General features: G+C 39.9%; 1 protein-coding gene across 6 annotated transcripts in view; it reads right to left on the reverse strand.

Annotated features, from left to right (window-relative positions):
• SLX4IP (SLX4 interacting protein) overlaps nucleotides 1–20,773 on the reverse strand; it is a 129,748-nt gene that overhangs the window by 53,759 nt on the left and 55,216 nt on the right. For 3 of the 6 annotated variants that reach the window (XM_073339610.2, XM_073339611.2, XM_073339612.2), the window contains 3 exons: nucleotides 18,211–18,484; nucleotides 8,633–8,722; nucleotides 2,498–2,621 (listed from right to left, as the gene is read on the reverse strand). In XM_073339610.2, coding sequence (XP_073195711.2) covers nucleotides 2,498–2,621; nucleotides 8,633–8,722; nucleotides 18,211–18,213 — 217 coding nt within the window. In that variant the 5' untranslated portion in view covers nucleotides 18,214–18,484. The remainder of the gene's footprint in view (nucleotides 1–2,497; nucleotides 2,622–8,632; nucleotides 8,723–18,210; nucleotides 18,485–20,773) is intronic. The other 3 variants (XM_078852355.1, XM_073339608.2, XM_073339609.2) reach the window with 1 other exon arrangement.

The following is a 20,773-nucleotide window of genomic DNA, read 5'->3' on the forward strand; positions in this document are numbered from 1 at the left end:
CTAATTAAAAGGTTGCTTTATATTAACACCTCACAAATGCGTCAGCCTTTCAGGCTTCATAAATACTCTCAGATTAACAAATTATACAAGATACCTGCCTGCACATCTGAGAACAATTAAATTTATTTTCACACAATTACTTTAAATACACTTTATTCAGGCAGTTAACCTTTTTAAAAAAATATATAAAAAATGTTTCTCAGTGGGAAAAGACATTCCTTAGCAGGATTTTTTTTTTTAAATGGTATCCGTTTCTTTTTTCATAAGAAAATTCCATTTGTTTTCTCAAAACCAGAAATATAAGAGGATCTAAAAGTTCACATGCTTTATAAACATTGCACAGTTCACTCTTTTAGGGGGATAAGTTAAGGTTCCCAACTTGCAGGAAAGGCTTTTAAAAAAATCTTTACTGGCCTCCGGCACTTTCTACTCATATTCTATTTTGTACTTGTGGGAAAAAAATAGTCATGTCATAGCAAGCTAGTTCCCATGTATTCCTAACATATTTTTATAAGGCTTCTACAATCATTTGCTGCCCTAATGAGCCACCAAAACAGTGTTTAATCTTTGCTGTGCTTAATAAAAATATATGTTCATATTAATATTCATAACAGTAATTGCACTGGTACTGCAAATAGGGAGGAACTGGTTGAGAATTTGAAAGTGGAGGGCAGCTTGGGTGAGAAGTGATCACAAAATGGTAGAGTTCATGATTCTAAGGAATGGTAGAAGGGAAAACAGCACAATAGAGACATGGATTTCAAGAAGGCAGACTTCAGCAAACTCAGGGAGTTGGTAGGTAAGATCCCATAGGAAGCAAGTCAAAAACAGTTCAAGAGAAAAAACAGTTCAAGAGAGTTGGCAGTTTTTCAAAGAGACATTATTAAGGGCATAAGAGCAAACTATCCCACTGTGTAGGAAAGATAGGAAGTACGGCAAGAGACCACCCTGGCTTAACCAGGAGATCTTCAATGATCTGAAACTCAAAAAATAGTCCTACAAAAAGTGGAAAATAGGTCAAACGACAAAGGAGGAATATAAACAAATAACACAGTCATGTATGGACAAAATTAGAAAGGCCAAGGCACAAAACTAGATTAAAGTAGCTAGAGACATAAAGGGTAACAAGAAAACATTCTACAAATACATTAGAAGCAAGAGGAAGACCAAGGACAGGGCTGGCCCATTATTCAATGGGGGGGGGGGAAATAGTAACAGAAAATGTGAAAATGGCAGGAGTGCTAAATGACTTTTTTTCACCGGTTTTCACCAAAAAGGTTAGTAGCGATTGGACATCTAACATAGTGAATGCCAGTGAAAATGAGGTAGGATCAGAGGCTAAAATTGGGAAAGAACAAGTTAAAAATTACTTAGACAAGTTAGATGTCTTCAAGTTACCAGGGCCTGATGAAATACGTCCTAGAATACTCAAGGAGCTGACTGAGGAGATATGTCAGCCATTAATGATTATATTTGAAAAGTCATTTAAGACGGGAGAGATTCCAGAGGACTGGAAAAGGGAAATATAATAGCAGTCTATAAAAAGGGTAATAAGGACAATCCGGGGAATTACAAACCAGTCAGCTTAACTTCAGTACCTGGAAAGATAATGGAGCAAATAATTAAGCAATCAAGAAAGGGAAGGGAAACTACCAAGTAGTGTATGCCCTAAAACAGTTCTACAGACTCAGACTTGAATAAAAAGTATTTTCAGATACTAAAAACAGTTATTTTAAAACTTCACCTTTTTGTTCCCCTGCAATAAAACCTAGCAACAATATCCAGCTTAAATAAATGGCATTCCTATTTTGTTGTGTTTCTGCATACGATTAGCTAAACAGAAAAGGAGTACTTGTGGCACCTTAGAGACTAACCAATTTATTTGAGCATAAGCTTTCGTGAGCTACAGCTCACTGCATCCGATGAAGTGAGCTGTAGCTCACGAAAGCTTATGCTCAAATAAATTGGTTAGTCTCTAAGGTGCCACAAGTACTCCTTTTCTTTTTGCGAATACAGACTAACATGGCTGTTACTCTGAAACCTGATTAGCTAAACAGGATCACAACTTAACAAACCCTGCTACCAAGCTGTGGTTACACGCCGATTAAATGATGACCAATTCTAATCACAACAAAACATGGTTGGTGAAATATACCTATTTGTCATACAGAACATTTTTTAAAAAGGATTTAAATCTCTATGCTTTGTAATTTTGGCGTCAGATGAAATCATATAACATGTATCTGTATGTGAGTGTATACAGAGAGAGAGAGAGAGAGTCTCACTTAAGAACTTTTACGTATAAAGAATATATATTCTTATATAGGAAAAACAATATATATATTTTTACATGTAAAATCACTTAAGTTAGACACTAGGCTCACTGGATTTCCTGGTAGGGACTATGTCATTTATAGTAATCAAAAATATAATAAAAATAATTTCTACCATTTAAAATTTTATTTACAATCTTTAAAATTATTGTACTTGACCCTACCTTTTAGGAACAAGGGAATGGCTTGTGTGCATTCCGTGTGTTTCCACTGGCCACGGTGTTTACGAGCTTCTAAGTAGTGCTTGACTCTTGAATCAATAGTGTCTTTCAGCAGCAAGCACAGTTCCTGAAATAGAATTCAGTTACAAATTTATGTCTAAATCGATACATCCTTAAAAATTAATATCAAAGCACTCAAAAATGTATGCAGAAACCCATTCTATGCAATTGTGCATTGTCATATTTTAAGGATTATTGAAAGTATAAATAAATGTTTTTAACATTAAAACGGCAACAAGGGTTGGAAAAAGAATTAGACTCTTTAGATATACATTTTGAAAAATGAAAGAGGAAGAAATCACTAAATTACAGTATTATGGTTATGGTCAATTATGACAAATTGCATGGCTCAGTAATTTCCCTAATCAATTTTACTGTGAAAATTCGCATTAACTAGATACATGAAATAAACATAACATGACATTAATATCACAAAAAGTAACATCACTTATACTTTTGAATAGAAATTACAATATTTTATTCAGGCAAAGTTAATAAATGATACATTTTAAAATGGAATCTACCATGAGAAAATTCATTATAACAGGGAGGTGTGGTAGGGGGAATCTCCCAGGAATTTGTAATGTCCTAATTTCTCTTCTAGGATCCTTGTAAACAAGACCAAACTATTTTGGTTCAGTTCCAGGAGATACTTTAGGGAAGGCTAGAAGTTGAGTAGGTCACAGAAAACTAGTTTCACTGATTTACTTAGAATTTATTCCTAAATTTAACTGATTACACCTTGAAAACTTATTTAAACACATACCACATACATACAAACACACACCATTCAAAAGCGCCTGAGCAAAAGCTTAGGTACAGGAAGCACTTGAATAAAATAAAGACTTCATCTCAACAGTACTTTGAACAAATTCTCAGTTGACTGTATATGGACTCGTTTTGGCCTTTCTCTCAATATTCCCATTTTCCATTGCACAGTATCTTGTCAAAGAACTGATGTTTTGTTGGACACTGAGATATAATTTTACATTTAAAATTTTTCAGTGTTCAGACAGATGAAAAATGAAATGAGTACTCTTTAAATTAAAGACTTTTGCTTCACATGTAGGGGTTAGCTATGACTAATCTAGAAAATATGCAGAATAGACACATGAAAACAGATTATCTAAACACAGGTATAAATGATTAAGTCTCAAAATAATGTACTATATGTATATCAATGATCCATGCACACTATTTTCTCCTTAATGTTAGAATGAAGTTTTCATTTTAATGACAGTGCACACAAAGTGTGGATTCTTACTATCTATTCTGCTGTTTACCTCATCAAAGTAACCTCATTGCACATTCTCCGATCAAAAAAATATTTTTAATTAAAAAACCCCCTAGGAAGTAGCTGAAACATCAGATGCATTTGGTTCCTTTTGCAATAATAAAGATTAATATAAACTTCCTTACATTTATATTCAAAATATTTCTTTTAGCTGTTATGTTTATGAAGAGATTACTGGAATAGAACTTAAAATAAACATAAACATACCTTTTAAAAATGTAAACTGGCGCTTTTATCAAAGAAAATTAATATCCCTCTTTTTCCCTTATAAAATGGAATTGTGAACTCAACTGATCTTGTTAATGAGGCATTATAGCTACACACATATAGCACAGCAATGAAACTAATGCAACAAACTCATCAGAATACAAAATTGTTGTTAAAATATAAAACCAGATCTTCTACTCCATTACCCCTGGGGAGAGGTTGAGAAGGGCAGAAAAGCAGATGAAGTTACTCAAATTCATCAAACGAAGAGCAACTGAGTCAATTCAGCAGCATTCTCCCTCCCCAACCACCATGAATACCCTACACACAACTTCTGTGTTAGTGGTGTTCAACCTGGGGTCCTCAAGGCTCTAAACTGGACACCAAATGTGATCGTGTTAAGAAGAAAATTTGTATCTGATTACAAACTGAAAATATGTCTTTTACTAGAGGTTCCCCTCAGCCCAGGCAGGGACACTAGAGCGCCCATCCTGCTCTCCACTGACTCAGTTAGTGAAGCAGATGCTGGAGCAACCAGTCTCTCTCCTCCTTCTACCAAGGCAGCATGGTGCCAACGGAGGAGCAGCTACAAAAGGAAAGGGCCAGGAATGCAGTATCATTCCCCTGCAAACTCATACGTAATTTCCTAAGTAATAGCCTTCCAGAGTGTCCCAACCCAAACTGTCAGCAGCTCACTGGATTGTGGTCCAGGGGCAATCAGAGAACCAATCAGAGACTTGGATTGCTATGGGGCAGGGAGTAGCCTGCACATCTCATAGTTCTACAGAGACCCTAGAGCACAGAGGAGCTGTTGTGATAACTGGGCCTACAAATTTACTCTAACTGAGCACAACTGTAAAAAGTGAGTGAAAGTTCATAAGATGTCACAATAACCTATAAACAATAAATGTTGATGGGAAAAGGTAAAAGGAAGGACCCACCCCACCCCCCGAATTAGTCCAAACAAAAATGCCTACTGATTGAACACCATGTATAAAGATCATGCCTGGTAAACAAGAAGAGTGTGGGCCTGGAAATTAATGAACTAAAAATTGGTGTTTCAGAAATTAGGCGTAATTAGTGGACAAAATAATGAGGGGATGGGCTATTCTTCCCATCACTCCCTATTGGGGGCCTCAAAAAGTGACTGGCTACCGGTGATGCTGGCTGACTGAAAGAAGGGGACGGAGCAAGATTCACCATCATGATGGCTGCCACCCTCACAATCTCCTGGGACCCTGGACCTACTTCATCCTAATCCTGAAAGATGCCCTAACCAAACTGGATAAGAGACAGAGGGAGCCAGATGACATCATCATTGCCACTGGCACCTTCTAAATCCCGAACACCACCTAGGATATGACCCTTTGTCCCCCATCACCCATGTCTTCTTTTCCTTCCCTATCTCATTTCTTCTCTCTCCTATCTCTCTTCTTTTTTTTTCTTCTGCCTAATAAGAGGCTGGCTTAAAACTGTCTGCCAAAACTGTCTTTATTTTGCAACACTGCTATAAGTATGTGACCAGAAAGGCAGCTAAAAGCAATGTCCTAAACAGCCTGATGTTGGTATGAGTTTTCCAGGTCTCAGAGTGGCCAACAAGACTGTGTGGTATGCCTGTGTTTTTCTAGCACTGAGGTTGCAAGTGAGAGTCAACAACAGAGACAGAAGCTGCTTTTTCTATCTTTGCTATTCTTTTCTTTCCCGTTCTGTGTGTGTTTGTCTTGTTTTGCCCTCTAGAAAATGGGACTGGACTTTAACAACAGAAACAAATGACAGCCCCAGCCCATCTCAACTACCTTCTTGTCTTTTCCCCAAAAGGACAGTTACAGCCATCTTTACTGCCATCTAGGAGACTGCCAGACAAAGGGGGTTTCTTTCTAAAAAATCTCTCCAGCAACTGGGAAAGGGAATAAGGGATGTTGTTAAAATAAATGCCTTATTTAATATTTTACATTTCAAATGCTTAAATGTTTTAACCTTTTCTTTTCCCCCTTGTATCTTTAATCAAAGGTTAAAAAAAGGATTATTAATGATATATTTGCCATGGAACTAGGCAGGCTGAGGTGTCTGTAAACCAAACCAAACGGTTGTTTAACACTGTTTAATGGTGGACAGTGGCAGGGTCAGGTTAACACCTTTAACTTTTTGAGCCTTTTATTCCACCTAAATCAGTGGTCAGCAACCAGTCAATCACGATCGACTGGTTGATCCTGGAGACTCTCCCAGTTGATCGCGATCTCCAGCTGCGGTGGTGTAGTGGGGCTGCCGCTAAGGCAGGCTTCCTGCCTGTCGCGGCCCCATGCCACTCCCGGAAGCAGCCAGGACACCCCTCCAGACCCAGGGGCAGGAGGGGTCTCCGCACGCTGCTCCTGCCTGCAAGCACCGCCCCCACAAAGCTCCCATTGGCTGGGAACGGGGGTGGTGCCTGCAGAGAGGGGCAGTGAGCGGAGCCACGTGTTCCCCCTACGTGTTCCCCCCAGGGAGCCTGCCTTAGCCCCGCTGCACCGCTGCCTGGGAGCCGCCCAAGGTAAGTGCCCCTGGGGGAAGCACACACCGCAACCCCCAGCCCTGAGCCCCCTCCCAGACCCAGCACCCCATACACCCTCCTGCATCCTGAACCCCCTCCTGCACCCCAAGCCGCTGCCCCAGCCCTGAGCCCCCTCCTAGAGCCAGCACCCCAACCCCCTCCTGCAGTCCAACACTCTGCCCCAGCCCGGAGCCCCCTCCTGGACCCAAAATCCCTCCCAGAGCTTGCACCCCTCACCCCCCTCCTGCACCCAAATCCCCTGCCCCAGGCTCAGCCCGGAGCCCCCTCCCACACTCCGAACCCCTCAGCCCCAGCCCAGAGCCTGCACCCCTTCCCAAACCCCAACCCTCTACCCCAGCCTAGTGAAAGTGAGTGAGGGTGGGGGAGAGCAAGCGACGGAGAGGGGGGAATTGAGTGGGTGGGGCGGGGCCTTGGGGAAGGGGCAGGGCCTTGGGGAAGAGGCGGGGTAGAGCCTGGGTTGCACTTAAATTCAAAAAGTGATCTTGTGTGTAAATAGGTTGGAGACCTCTGATCTAAATTAATACAACAGGGTCTTCCCCGTTCGTGGTTCTGCAGAGTCCGGAAAAGGCTAGCAGGCAAGCCCTACCCTTCCTTTAAATAAAGTGATTAGTAGAAAATTGTGTGGGTTGAAAACTGAAAAGCTCCCAGGCCCTGCACCAAGTTTTTCCACATGGTGTATGATTTTGACTATGGTTTCTTATTAATTGTTTCCCTTCCCACCTTATTATATCAACACAAAATCTCAATAAGGCTTTTAAGGCATATACTGTTGAGCTATTATAATCACATTTCTCAGCTGGTGAAGACACTCGACCCTTGTGCTTTACTCAAAGTGTGAGGTCACAGACAAGTATCAAACGCCCTGTTGTGCCTCATTATTAAATCCAATTTCCTGAAATTCACATCTTATATTTTGGCAGTCACACAAAATACTTTTTTAAAAGATTGGGAAGTCAGATAAACTGGGACAGTAAAATCAGTTACAAACAGAAGCTTTGACGATTCATTTACTCAGAAGCAAATTTTAAAGACTTTTCCTATAAACTTCTCTCTGGTTTTTAAGGCACGGATCAGTTGAATCATACTGCTAAATATTCTGCTAAATAACAAACTATTACGCCTTTTGATTTTACACTACTGGAGCAAAATATTTTGTGAAAAGTATTGGGATGTTCCGTGATGACAAGTCAATCATGTCATTATTAGGAAAGCAGTCTGCTGAAAAGTACCATAACAGAGACTTGCGGGAAAGGACTGGCACTTGAGGCAACTTACATGTCTCACATTCATTTTAATAGGAGACTCAAGTTCCCACAATAGCCTATAATGGAGGAAAAAATTCATCCAGTAAATTGTTACTAGAAATCACACAAAATGTCATGAAAGGTACAAACTTCATGTCCTTGGTCACTGATGCATATTACAGTAATTTTGCAACATTTCATCTATGGTCCTAAACCTAGTTCCTGTTTGGAATTCTAATGGACCTTTGAAGAATAAGGCTGGATTTTCTTTTTACAAGAGATAAAAGATCTGCTGATACTATAGCCTGCATACCAAGAAAACAGTTTCTTGCACTTGTTATACTCTTGCTGCAACACTCATATTTCTGAGAGCAAGAAAAAAATAAACAATTAATAAAAAGACATTTGATAGGAACTGTAGAAAAGGACAGTATACATCTTACATAATCTTCATTTTATTAATCATTTTCTTAGCTTAAGATAATCACGCATACTCACTACAAGTACGTGTTTACATTACGTTTATAAATCTGAAAATTATCCAAGTGAGAAGTGTCACAATAGCACACAGAAAAAAGTTTAATATTTAAAAGCAGTCACTTAGTGACCTGAGGGGAGATAACACACATCACAGGCCTCGTAGTCCCAAAGGAGTTGTTCAGGGTTAGGTATAACTCACAATACTGATACATCACAGTACTGAGAAGAAAATCTGAACAGTTCAATGCAATCCAACTTTTTCCCTGCAGCTACATGCTTTTGAAGTAGAAGTGATTTTGTTGTACCTCCTTCTCATGATCTGAAAACCAGCTGGAGTCTCTACTGGAGCCTTGAGGCAAAATATGAAAATCCACTAGGACAGCAAAGTTCCCACACTGGAAAAGAAAATACAAAGGAAAGAAAGAAAAGTTAAGTAGCAGTTGTTGTTGTGAGGCACATATCCAGCAGACAAGGAAATAAACAGTCAAGTGATCAGAGTCAGAGATGCAGTAGCCACAATTAAAGTCTGAGAGGTTTTTTTACCTTTTTAAAGAAACATTTCATTTTTAGATATGGAATTTCCAGTTATAACAGGCATTCCATATATTTATAATGGAAAACTGCTAGAAACAATAACATGTTGCTTATTATAACATACCAAATAACAGATATTGCTACTTGTTAGACGTACCAAGTATAAGCACTCAGATCCTTGAGGATGTGCTAGTCACAGATCCATATTTAAGGCTGAGTTGCATTTTGCACATAACTAAGACGTTGACTCCTCACTTTATCTATGAAAAAGACAGTATATCCTCCCCAAATTTGAAGCACTTACTCTATTGAATTAATTTTCGGAGACATTACAATTATTTTAGAGGTTAAAATTAATTTTAAAATGCGTCCCTTAAAAACAATTAGCAACTGTATCAGTCTTCTGTTTGTCCTACATTATCTTAATAACAGAATAATACACTCTTTAAACATTCCATATATTTAACATTAATTGGAATCTTTGGTCTAGCCTATATTTGAAGAAATTAATTATATTATTAATGACTGTATCTAATCATTAGGATTATAAAGGCTGCAACCAGGGTCATCTCAACAACTCAGATAACTCTTAAGTGGGGCCATTTTGACATCAGAGGCTCAACCAGCCACCATTCTTTCTTTACAGTTAATTCTAGTGGTTGGAATGAGACGGTGATGTGAGGGAGACTGGACATATGAACCAAGAATCTTCACTGGTAGATTACTTGGCCCAACTGTCACTGCTGGGTTCCACTGTGTTCCGAGTCAGTGCTGGCCAGGCAAATGAGGCAGGAGTGTAGTGGAGCCTTTCAAGTGCAAAAACATTAGGACTTAAAAGACTTTCATATGGCATCAGTCTCACTAAAACAGTTCTCTTACCCAATAAGTCAACAGCAAGTTAAGGGCCAAATTCAGCAGTACAGTTTGGCTGCTTTACGCTGTTCTTATGGTGCAAATCGGCTATAAAGGCAACTGGGAAAGTGTGCTCTTTCTGGTTTGGCACTCTTTACCAAGTGGGTTGGGAATGGCTGCAGCATCTCTTCCTAATACATTTGAACTTGACTTCATTCTTGAGAGAAATAATTTGAAAAGTTTATTAAAAAGCAAATTCAATAGCACCATTAGATAATGTTCACTGGTCACGTGTGAGAGGTATCCATGGGCTACGGGGGTAGAAAGCCCTTAATTCCCCTCCAATAGAAATATCTACCAAGACTGAATCTGGTTCTTGAACCTTTAAAAAGCCCCAGGGTTTTCACTGCTTTTGTAAAAGGGGCTTAGAACCCTTTGGCTTCAGAAGAGAAGGCACAGCTCTAACTCTTTTCATATGGGGCACTTTAGAAACCAATCTCAAGGATATAAACTGGCTTCTTCACAGCTCTTTTTCCCTTGCCCTTTATTGGAGCAAGAGAACTGAACCACAGATCACAGGGGAAACCTTCTCTCTTCTTAGCCTCTACTTTCTTTCCAAAGTCGTTCACTTCATCTTATGGCAAGTTCGGAAGTCTCTCCTGTTACTCATTATGAAAGCCAGATGAAGGCAGCCACACTTATGTGCAATTTCGATGCATGGGACACTTGTCCTCATCATCCTACCATCAACACCTTAGGACACCCATACCCAGTGTCTGGATGCATCCAGGCCATCAGGACACCTTTGCATTCTTTGCATTTTTCCTGGGAGAATCTGTGAAGAAGTACAAGCCCCTTTCGACAATTTAAACTGTGCCTTGCAGTTTCCACTGCTAGCTGTTGCCACTGAAGAATGGCAAATCCTTTTTCCTGTAAAGTGCCTCAGTTCATGGAGTAGGGGTTCCAGACCCTTAATCTAGACAGTCACAGTCCTTGCCACATATGACTGTATCATCAGATTCTTGTAGGAAGAGTAGGAAACAGATGCCCAAAGTTTCTGTGCTTTTTTTTTTTTTTTTTAAATAAACTGCTTATCAATAGCAGGGATAAAATGAGGAGACTGCCACCCTTCCTACATCAACTGGCGCAGAACAGGCTGCATGGGTAAAGCAATCCTTGAGTGGTTATCTTGTCAGATCCTGAAAGCTGCACAGGGTGACATCAAAGCGATATCTGGCTAGGAGACTATAAGAAACGTAACTTGTTGCAAAATGCAAAGATGCCAACTCAGTATGTAATAGTTTGCCCTCTGAGACAGTAATGACCCATGGTGTTAGGATGTACTGTGGCCTGTCTGCCTCACTGTTTCAGGCATTTCTAAGGTGTCTATCACGATGATATCCAAGCAACATTGTTTATAAAAGACCTATTGCACATGGTCATTACAATACTCAGGAATTTTTCACAAAGGTAGGAAACATTATTCCTGGAGTCCTAGCCAAATCCCAATTTGGATATTTACATTCTGCCACTTAAAATTCTCCTGTAGTTTCAAATGAATATTCGATGCTTCACTTCCTGTCCCTAAATATTGCAGGGTGTTGATTTTCCACTGCTAAACATCTGCATATTCAACCCCAGCATTTCATTGTAGGAACAATTATTCCTAGTAACAGCAAAATAGATAAATTATAAAATAAAGTACTTTTTTGATCTTTGAGACTGAAAGGCACATCTAGACCTAATGTTCAAGGTATTACAGAAAGTACACTACTTGATTGTCTCTTACTCTGAAAGAGTGCTAAATATGTTGAGCAGAAATCTAAAAAAATGTACCATGATTTCATTATAGTGATTTTTACCAATTGCAATGCTATATTAAGTAAATCAGACATTTCTCCCGTTACTTCGCATTTCAGATTAATACTTTTGGAGAAGTAATTACTGACCAGAAGCAGTCAACAATGGCTTAACCTCAATTACAAAATAATGTATGATCAACATTGTACCAGTAAGTAGAATGCACAACTCTGCCAGATGAGACAGGCATTGTGTAATCAGTTTGCAAAGCTTCTAAGTTACGTATAGGTATCACTCACTGAAAGAACAGAATGCTTTGATCTATTTTTCAAAAGGCGGCCTTCTCTTTCCTCCAGAGATCCAAGAATTAACAGATGGCTGCAATACCAAACCTCTCCAAGTTTTCAAACTGATGACAAAGTACCTCTAAAAATCTCAAGTAAATCATTAGTCCCAGCAAACTTTTGATTTGACTGGCAAACTTCAAAGTTACAGACAGTACATAATAATATAGGTAATATAAAGCCATTACACTGCACACATTCAAACGCCTGGCATACTGAAGGTATTAGTTATGATTAATTTTAAAATGATTAGTAAATGCTAAATGTTACCTTAAGCCATTTTGAACTGAATATAGAAAATATAAATATTTAGGACTGCAAGACATAAGCCTGAGGTCATATTTGCTTTTCAAATGTTTTTTGTTTGTTTCTGGGAAGGTTGCCCAATTTGCCAATCACAGAGAAGCAATTTGATAACTTAATTAAAGATATGTTGACCCATACAGCCATCTCAGTGCCTTATTGCTATACATGTGAAGTCTATGTACAAAATTTAATATTTGTTTCAATCAAGCGCGATGAACTATATTCTCAGGGCCAAATATCTCAAAATACACAAAACAGACCAAAAGTTTATAATGTATTTCATACATGTACTAAAAAGAAAGTAGTCAAACATCTAAGATATATAGCCGAAACAGACAAGCCTCCCTCAAAAAAGTACAGAATTCCAACCCGCAACCAAAAAGTAGCTTTGGGGAATCCTCCCCCTAAGCGCCACATCTGGAATCATTTGAATAAAGAGGCAAATGATGCCACATACATTTAGAATGAATTCATAAAAGGACACAAGGCAGAAAGGGATCACCAAGATACAAGATGCTATGTGAGCAGTGGGCGTCCTGGGTCTCACGAATGCTAATTCTTCAAACACTTAGACCCTGCCCTATGATAGAAGGAATGGCCCTTGTGTAAGCTTCTTTATACCTTGCATCTACACTAGGCATCTGTCAGAATGGCATCTCAACATAGCTGCTGCCACTGCAGCAGTAGAGAAAACAGCTCTCTGTACAGACTAAACTCCAATCCAAGACATTAAAGAAAAAACCCTGGGACTTACATTGCTCAGCACAATATCAGTGTTGCTAACTCTAACATTTACATTACAAGTCTCACAATATTTGGTCTTTAAAGCCCAACCTCTTGGAGTCATGTGATTTCACGATGACAGGTTTCAGAATGATAGCCATGTTAGTCAGTATCAGCAAAAACAATGAGAAGTCCTTGTGGCACCTTAGAGATTAACAAATTTATTTGGCCATAAGCTTTCATGGGCTAAAACCCACTTCATCAGATGCATGGAGTGAAAAATACAGTAAGCCGTATATACATCACAAAATGGGCAAGTCCACCTTGATTGCATTGGCCTCGTTAGCACTACAAAAGTAATTTTCCCTCTCTTGATATTCACCCCTTCTTGCCAACTGTTGGGAATAGGCCACTTGCACCTTAACTGAATTGGCCTTGTTAGCACTGATCCACCCCCCACCCCCCATTTGGTAAGGCAACTCCCATTTTTTCATGTGCTGTGATATACATACTGCTTACTATATTTTTCACTCCATGCGTCTAATGAAGTGTGTTTTAGCCCACAAAAACTTATGCCTAAATAAATACGTGATTTCATGAGAATCTCAGCTTTTTTCCAGGAAAAAAGTAAGTGTATAGCCCTTATGGTTGCATAGGAAAGCTTTAAAATGTGAACCCTAAATGCTCAAAAATCAAAGATAAATAAAAAGAACACATAATTTTTTAAAAAAATTATTTTTAAGCCAATCTCATAACTTTGGGGAGCCTGACCCATGATTTTTCAAGGGTTGGGATTGGCAATACTGTAATCTAAAGCTCTGATAACATTTAAAACTGTACACCATATTGAAAAATACAGTTAAAATTGGCATTTCAAAACTACTAGTAAAGACACTTTACTGAAAAGTGATTATTTGTTATATCTAAATAGCTAGCAATCCAATTTTTATGATGCCTTAATTTTAGGAACTTCAATGTAACCTTACTTTCCCCAGCCTGAAACATTTTATTTATATATTAACATTCATCACTTAATTATTAAACAAAGGGCTTAAAGTTATCTCAGGGTATTGCCAGTGTGTCAGAGTCCAGCAACAGATTTAATTAATTCATAACAAAATTTCTGGGCTCAGGCAGCTTGAAAAAATACATCGATCATGTTATGGATTCTCTTGAGGGGGCATAAAAATGTTTTTTTAATAGAATCGGAATAGAAACCACCAGGATATGGTCTGAATTTGTCAGTCAAGCAATGCCGCTTGCCTACAGCCTGCTAAAACATTGGCCAGGGATAAGCTCAGATGAGCGGCTCTGCACAGCCTGGCAAACAAGCAAGACTATTAAATCCAACACTCCAAAAATCAGAACACAAATTAAAATAGACCGGTAGGGTTTATTTCTCAATTCAAATGTGCACATAACCTGTTTCTGGTGTACACACTCTAGTTCCTGTCCTTGCCCATTCATCATTTCGAGTAGCCTGAATAGACAGGCAACATCAAGGAAAATAATCTTGTGAATGGAGGAGAGGAATGGTGATTTTATGTTCAGTTTTGCCACTCCAAAAGTGCTTTATCACCACCAGTCATTCACTGGCAGCCAATTCCTTAGAGCTTTAATTTTTTGTGGGGTAAAATCAGCAAACTAATTCACTGTAATCTTTGGTTAAAACAAAATCAGAGAAGAATGGAAACAGATTAGCTTTTTTGTACTGCTGTCGTCACAGATGATTTCATTTCTCAAGAAGATGCCTGCGGACTTCAAAAACATGATCAACTTACGAATTTTAATTAAAACCATTTTGAAATACATTTCACAATTTAGATGTGGTGAGAAGTGCTTCGCAACATGTGAGCTTTCAGACTGCTGTGCTCAGCAAGTGGGTGCAGCTTCCTTTTAATGTACAATTTCCCAGGGCTAGACAATGCTAGTTACAGTTTTATTCCGCTCTCTGATGATGTCAGAAGTATGGAGCAAAGAACTAGATCCTGATGATCACCTCTTGGTGATATCACAGGTGCTCAAAAAGCTGGTAGTGGTTAGGTATGTCACAATGTATAATCAGCTGTAGGGCAACAAAGGTATAAACTCAGTTTGCACTAAAAGCATAATAAAGCCAAAAAGAAACTCTTGAGCTTTCCTCCAGTGGAAGGAGGATTTGGGCCTGCAGAGCTTCACTGTCTTTAACCTGCATTTGGGGAAGCTTTCTGGCCGCTGTTAGAATTTCCTGGCCCTGATGGATCAAAAGAGACTTTTGGTAGGGCTGGAAGTCACAGCAAAGTTCCCTGAAGCTTCCTGGAGCATCTTAGCAATGGATGGATGATTATCATCGTATTCAAGTCCGAAGATGTACGAGATTTTATTTATTCGTTTGTTTAGTTTTGTTGGCTTTTTGTAAAGGAACCAGGGTGACCAGGTGTCTGGTTTTCAAACACCCGGTCGAAAAGGAATCCTGGCAGCTCCAGTAAGCACCGCTGACTGGGCTGTTGACTGTCTGGTTGGCGGTGCTGCACCACACAGCAAGACTGGCAGGCTCTCTGCTAGTCTCTGCACCTCCTGGGAAGCAGCCAGCATGTCCCCCCTCTGGCTCCTACGGTAAGGGGCAACCAGGGGGCTCCGCACGCTGCCTCTGCCCCAAGCGCTGCCCCTGCAGCTCCCAATTGGAGCTGCAGGGATGGCGCCTGCAGATGGGCAGCGCACAGAGACTCCTGGCGCACCTTCATGTAGGAGCCGGAGGGGAGACATGCTGCAGCTTCCAAGAGCTGCTTGAGCTAAGCGTCTCCTGCAGCCTGCATCCCTGACCGCCCCCTCCAGGGCCCCAACCCCCTGGCCCACCCAGCTCTGATCCCCCTTCTGCCCTCCGAATCCCTCAATCCCAGAACACCCTCCTGAAAGCCAAACCCCTCATCCCCAGTCCCACCCCAGAGCATGCATTCCTAGCCAGAGCCCTCACTCCCTCGTACCCCAACCCCCTGCCTCGGCCTGGAGTCCCCTCCCACACCCTGAACACCTTGGTTCCACCGCCCAGCCTGGAGCCCCCTCCTGCACCCCAAACCCCTCATCTCTGGCTCCACCCCAGACCCTGCACCCCCAGCTGGAGCCATCACCCCCTCTTCCATCCCAATCCACTGCCTCAGCCTGGAGCCCCCTCCCACCCTGTGAATTCATTTCTGGCCCCACCCCGGAACCAGCACCCCCAGCCGTAGCCCTCACCATCTCCCACACCCCAGCCCCCTGAGCCAGCCCAGTGAAAATGAGCGAGTGAGTGAGGGTGGGGAGAGTGAGCAACAGAAGAAGGAGGGGATGGAGTGAGGGGGAGGGACCGGGCCTCTTAGAAGGGACGCGGCATGGCCAGGGCCTCAGAGGAGGGGCGGGGTAAGGGTGTTCGGTTTTGTGCAAGTAAAAAGTTGGCAACTCTAAAAGGGACTCACTAAGGAACCTTATCCTTTCAAAAGGTGCTTGAATGCCTGAACCATGTTGCCTCTGGAAGCAGTGTCTGGATCTGGAGACTAGAGCCAAATTGTTCCTTGGAGCGAAAATGTGTTGCAGAGAAGAGTCTTGGCAGAGAATCTGGTGATGTCACAAGAGGCTCAAAAGGGAGAAGAAGATACATATAGTCATGTGTGTTACCGTCACCACCTCCTGGGTAGGGGGAGACTGAATTGCTGATTTGGCTATCTTGAAAGGGAGTTGTAGGCTCCATAACTTGCAAAATTTCAGTAGGATACAGGCAACCTGAATCATCTGATTCAAAGAGCTCAGGGCAGGAAGATAATTCCACTTCATAAGCACAGGATTGGGGTGAATACAAGTTATGTCTAGGGAAATCCTCAGAAGAGAATGATTTGCTTTTTTGGCAGTGGTGTGTACAGCTCTTGCTCCAAAGGTTCCAAAAGGGATGAGAGTCCAATACTTGGTGCTTCGAATGGGATGAAGGGAGGAAGGGACTAACATCTGGGGATTTAGCAGTATGAAGCCTTCCTTAAAGTGCTCCCCCTAAGACTTTCTCCTTGCTAGACAGAAACTAAGGTGGAGGGAAAGAACAGGGCCACACAAATTCTCAGAACAGACTGCAGAGAAAATCTCTGTCTGTGAGCACTGAAGCAAATAACTGGGGAGTGACATCAGAGCAGCGGGTTTCAGAGTGGTAGCCGTGTTAGTCTGTATCAGCAAAAAGAATGAGGAGTACTTGTGGCAGCAGATCACCAGGCACACCTGTAGAGGGTGCTGACAAGCAGAGAGCACTAGGGATTGTGGGAGAGCAGGAAAGAGAAAATGAACAACTTCTTACATGCCTCTGATACTTGGAAAGGATGGGGAAACCCAGAAGTTCCAAGTCTGATGGAGCAGCAGAATCTCATCATTGAGAAATTCAAACTCAGTGCTGACACACACAGCTGTTAATGCTATTAAAATGCTCCACACAACTTGACAGGCTCAAAAATCAACTATTTTCATACGACACAATACAATGAAAGAATGTTTCTATATAAAGCTCCTCACTCCACTTTTTTTTTTTTAAATTTTCTTCCTACAATCCCTACTATATGTAAAGTTTAGAACTGGTCTCCCAAGAACCACCCTGTGAGGTATACTCTTGAAAAAGTGGCAAAAAAATGCACTAGAGAGAACAAGTTTATTTCAGTTGCCAACCAATGCAATTCTGTAGGAGGCAGTTTTGTAGCCTACAAATGGAAAGAAGACATCAGGGCAGGAGCACAAGCAATTGCAAAACACAAGTTCTTCCTCAGGGCAAAGGCTCCAAATATCAGTTCAATTTCATCATTGTAAAGGATGTATGATGTCTCTGCCTGTGTCAAAATGGATCCACGTAAACAAAAACTGCAAGATCACATTTGTGTCAGATTAGGGACAGATATCCTGAGCTCACAAGCTCCATGAACCCTTTCCTTCTCAAGTGCGACAGTTAACTTTCTGACAATCTGTGAAGCCACTGATGACAGGCCACAAATGGCATGAGCAGAAACGATAGTCTCTTCAGCAACTCATATTCACTATGGTTTGTTTTTATTCTCACGAACGGGCTTAATAACAAAAAGAATGGACAGACAAGTAAAGGGCGAGTAAAGGCATGAATAAAACACCCTAAAACTATTCCCACATGTATTTTATTTTACTTTTACTGGAAACAAGAAAAAGGTATTTCTAATATGACTCTGTTAGAAAAAAAAAAAGGAAGGATTTTTCTTGGAAATATGTTCAATCACAACTTCTAGACCCTAGGTGATTAATACATTTACAACAAAGACTAAATCAATTTTTTGGGTTTTTTATTTACCAGTAGTTTAAATATGTTCATTTACCATGTTCCTCAAGCTCAATGCTTAACGTAATGGGCATAAGTACTTTTCTTAATGAAAAAGGCATCCAAAGGCAAAAGCAACCCTTCTCCTGCATCCACTCCAGACCATCTGCAATAAACTTTTCATCTTAAGAAACCGAACTGATGAGGGATGGATGGTCTTGTGGTCACAGCACTGGAGTGGACTCAGGAGAGCTGAGTTCAACTCTCTGTTCTGTCACAGACTTCCTGTGTGACCTTGGAAAGTCACTTAATCTCTGTGCTTCAGTCCCCATCTGTAAAACAAAGGAAACAATAATGCCTACTAAAAAGGGCTGTGCAAGGATAAATTAGTTAAGTGTTTGAGAGGGTCTCAGATAGTATGGTAATGGATGTCATTATACCCAGATATGTAGAACTGAGAGCCTTAACAATTTTCACTTCTTCTTCCATGAACCCAGCTGACATTTCAAAAGATGTGTGTGAAACCCACTAGTTTTCTATTATTAAAGCTAAACTGACCTCCTAATTTATTTATTTTTTAAACATGAACAACTCTACATTTCCTTCTCTCCCCAGCACCGGAGTCAGATTCAGGGCTTCACATCCAAGAATAAAATTGTTCATTGAAGTCCCTAGCAATTTTTAAACAACAAAATTAGCATTAAAAGTGGTCTCTGGGCCAGAGAACATTGTTGAAAAGGTAGCTGAAAGGAAAAAAAGGGGCCAGGAAACAAAAACAAAGAAACAAAAAAGTAAAATAATAATTTTATGAAGATATAAATAGTAGTTAAAGATACTTTTGAGCCTTTTCAATACCATTCTCTTATATTTGTAGTCATGAAATATTTTTTATAGACTTGCATAAAACACTTTCCAAATTGCATTTTAATATTAATTAGTCAAATTTTAAAAATAAAAAGCCAAGACTTCCAGGGTATGCATTAATATTTTACTAGAACATTTCCTAGGAAACTAAAGGTAAAAGGCAAAGCATACCCAAGGTATTTTACTAACTGCCTACTAATAATACACAACCTTTTTTATTTTACACACACACACACACACTAATCATGTGGATATACCAGGTATATTCTACAATACATCAGACTAAATTAGAATCACTACAAAATTGCTTAACTGCAATAAAAATGATATTTAAAAATTAGGTAGAAAGCTACCATCTCTTTTGATGTATGTTATGAAAAAGGATATAGATCTTACACATCTTGGCATCATGGGAAAGACACTTTCAAAGTTCTTTTAAGGTGAAGATGAGGTAAAGCAAAAAGTAAGGTAAGGTAATGAGCCAGTCCCTCAAATGAGGAGGAAAAGGAGTTCTGAAACAAGTAATGCACACAGGCTCATATGTCCTGGACACATTTCACAGCAGCTGCAGGGAATTGGGCTAGATTATTCTTCTGCCCCACCAGTACAACGGGAGGGAGAGAATCACAGGAAACAAACTGCTCCATGTCCCCAGACATGCAGCTAGTTCAGGAAGACTTTGACTCCTCAACTAGACCGTGAGAAATGCCCCACCTGCCCTAGAACACACTTCCTTCCCCTTGTCTTATGAAGTTACCTACCGCAGAAGGCAATTCTTTATGAAAAAAGAAACACCACATGCAGTCCATGTTCCAGTATAAAGTATCTGCAGATGTGAAATCCTTATGCCAAAATAATTTAGCAGATTAAAGATACATTGATTACACATGCACAGACTTGTAACTTTAAACCCTTATAACTTTAAAAATACTAGTTTTGTTTTATATACTTGTCTCAGTTAACTTTCCTCCTCGAACACTGTGATCATGCCAAGTTTACAGTTTTTTGGTTCTACTGGGGTTTTTTGTTTGCTTTAGTTTTTGCGGGGGGTTGGGTTGTTACGTTTTTTAAGCACCAAAAAGATTTTTTTTAAAACTTTCCATTTTAATAATGGAAGAACTGTTTTAATTTGTTTTAATTTATCTTTCAGCCCGGCAAGTTTTCAGAAAATTATGAGAGAACAAAATATGTGGTTTTCTTTCAAAAATTGCGTATTACAGAAATGATACACTTTAAATAAAATTATTAAATTAAGCAGCACTGTACATTACTCAACAAGTAAAGTACTACTCAACATGAGTAAGGACGGCTTTTAGCTGCAAAAAAATCAGTGGAAGGAGCAGCATGAGCTATAATCTTAGCTGAACAAAGGGTGCTAAAACAGCACTTGCTACTGGGAAAGGAGAATCAAAGTTTAGGTGAGGGAAATCATTTCAGAATGAAGAGATAAGCAAAAGTTCATGGTTAGTAGCTAGAAAAGTAGGCTGGAATTAGCAGATGAGAAAGAACATTTAAGAAGAGACTCCAGAAAAATTGTTTCAGTCTGCTTTAAAATGGATTAGATTAAACTGGACAAGCAGTATTTGTGCACAGCTAAAGAAGAATGAATGAAAAAGAAAAAGAAAACAGCAGCACCTAGTTGAGAGAAAAATTTGATTTTCTAAAACTTTAACACTTTGAAATATACAAATTATGTGAGCAAATGTATATTTAAGAACTGTTCAAGTATTTAAGAGGTTGTGACAGGGTAAACTAGC

This window comes from Lepidochelys kempii, chromosome 3, assembly GCF_965140285.1.
Source record: "Lepidochelys kempii isolate rLepKem1 chromosome 3, rLepKem1.hap1, whole genome shotgun sequence".
NCBI lineage: Eukaryota > Metazoa > Chordata > Testudines > Cheloniidae > Lepidochelys > Lepidochelys kempii.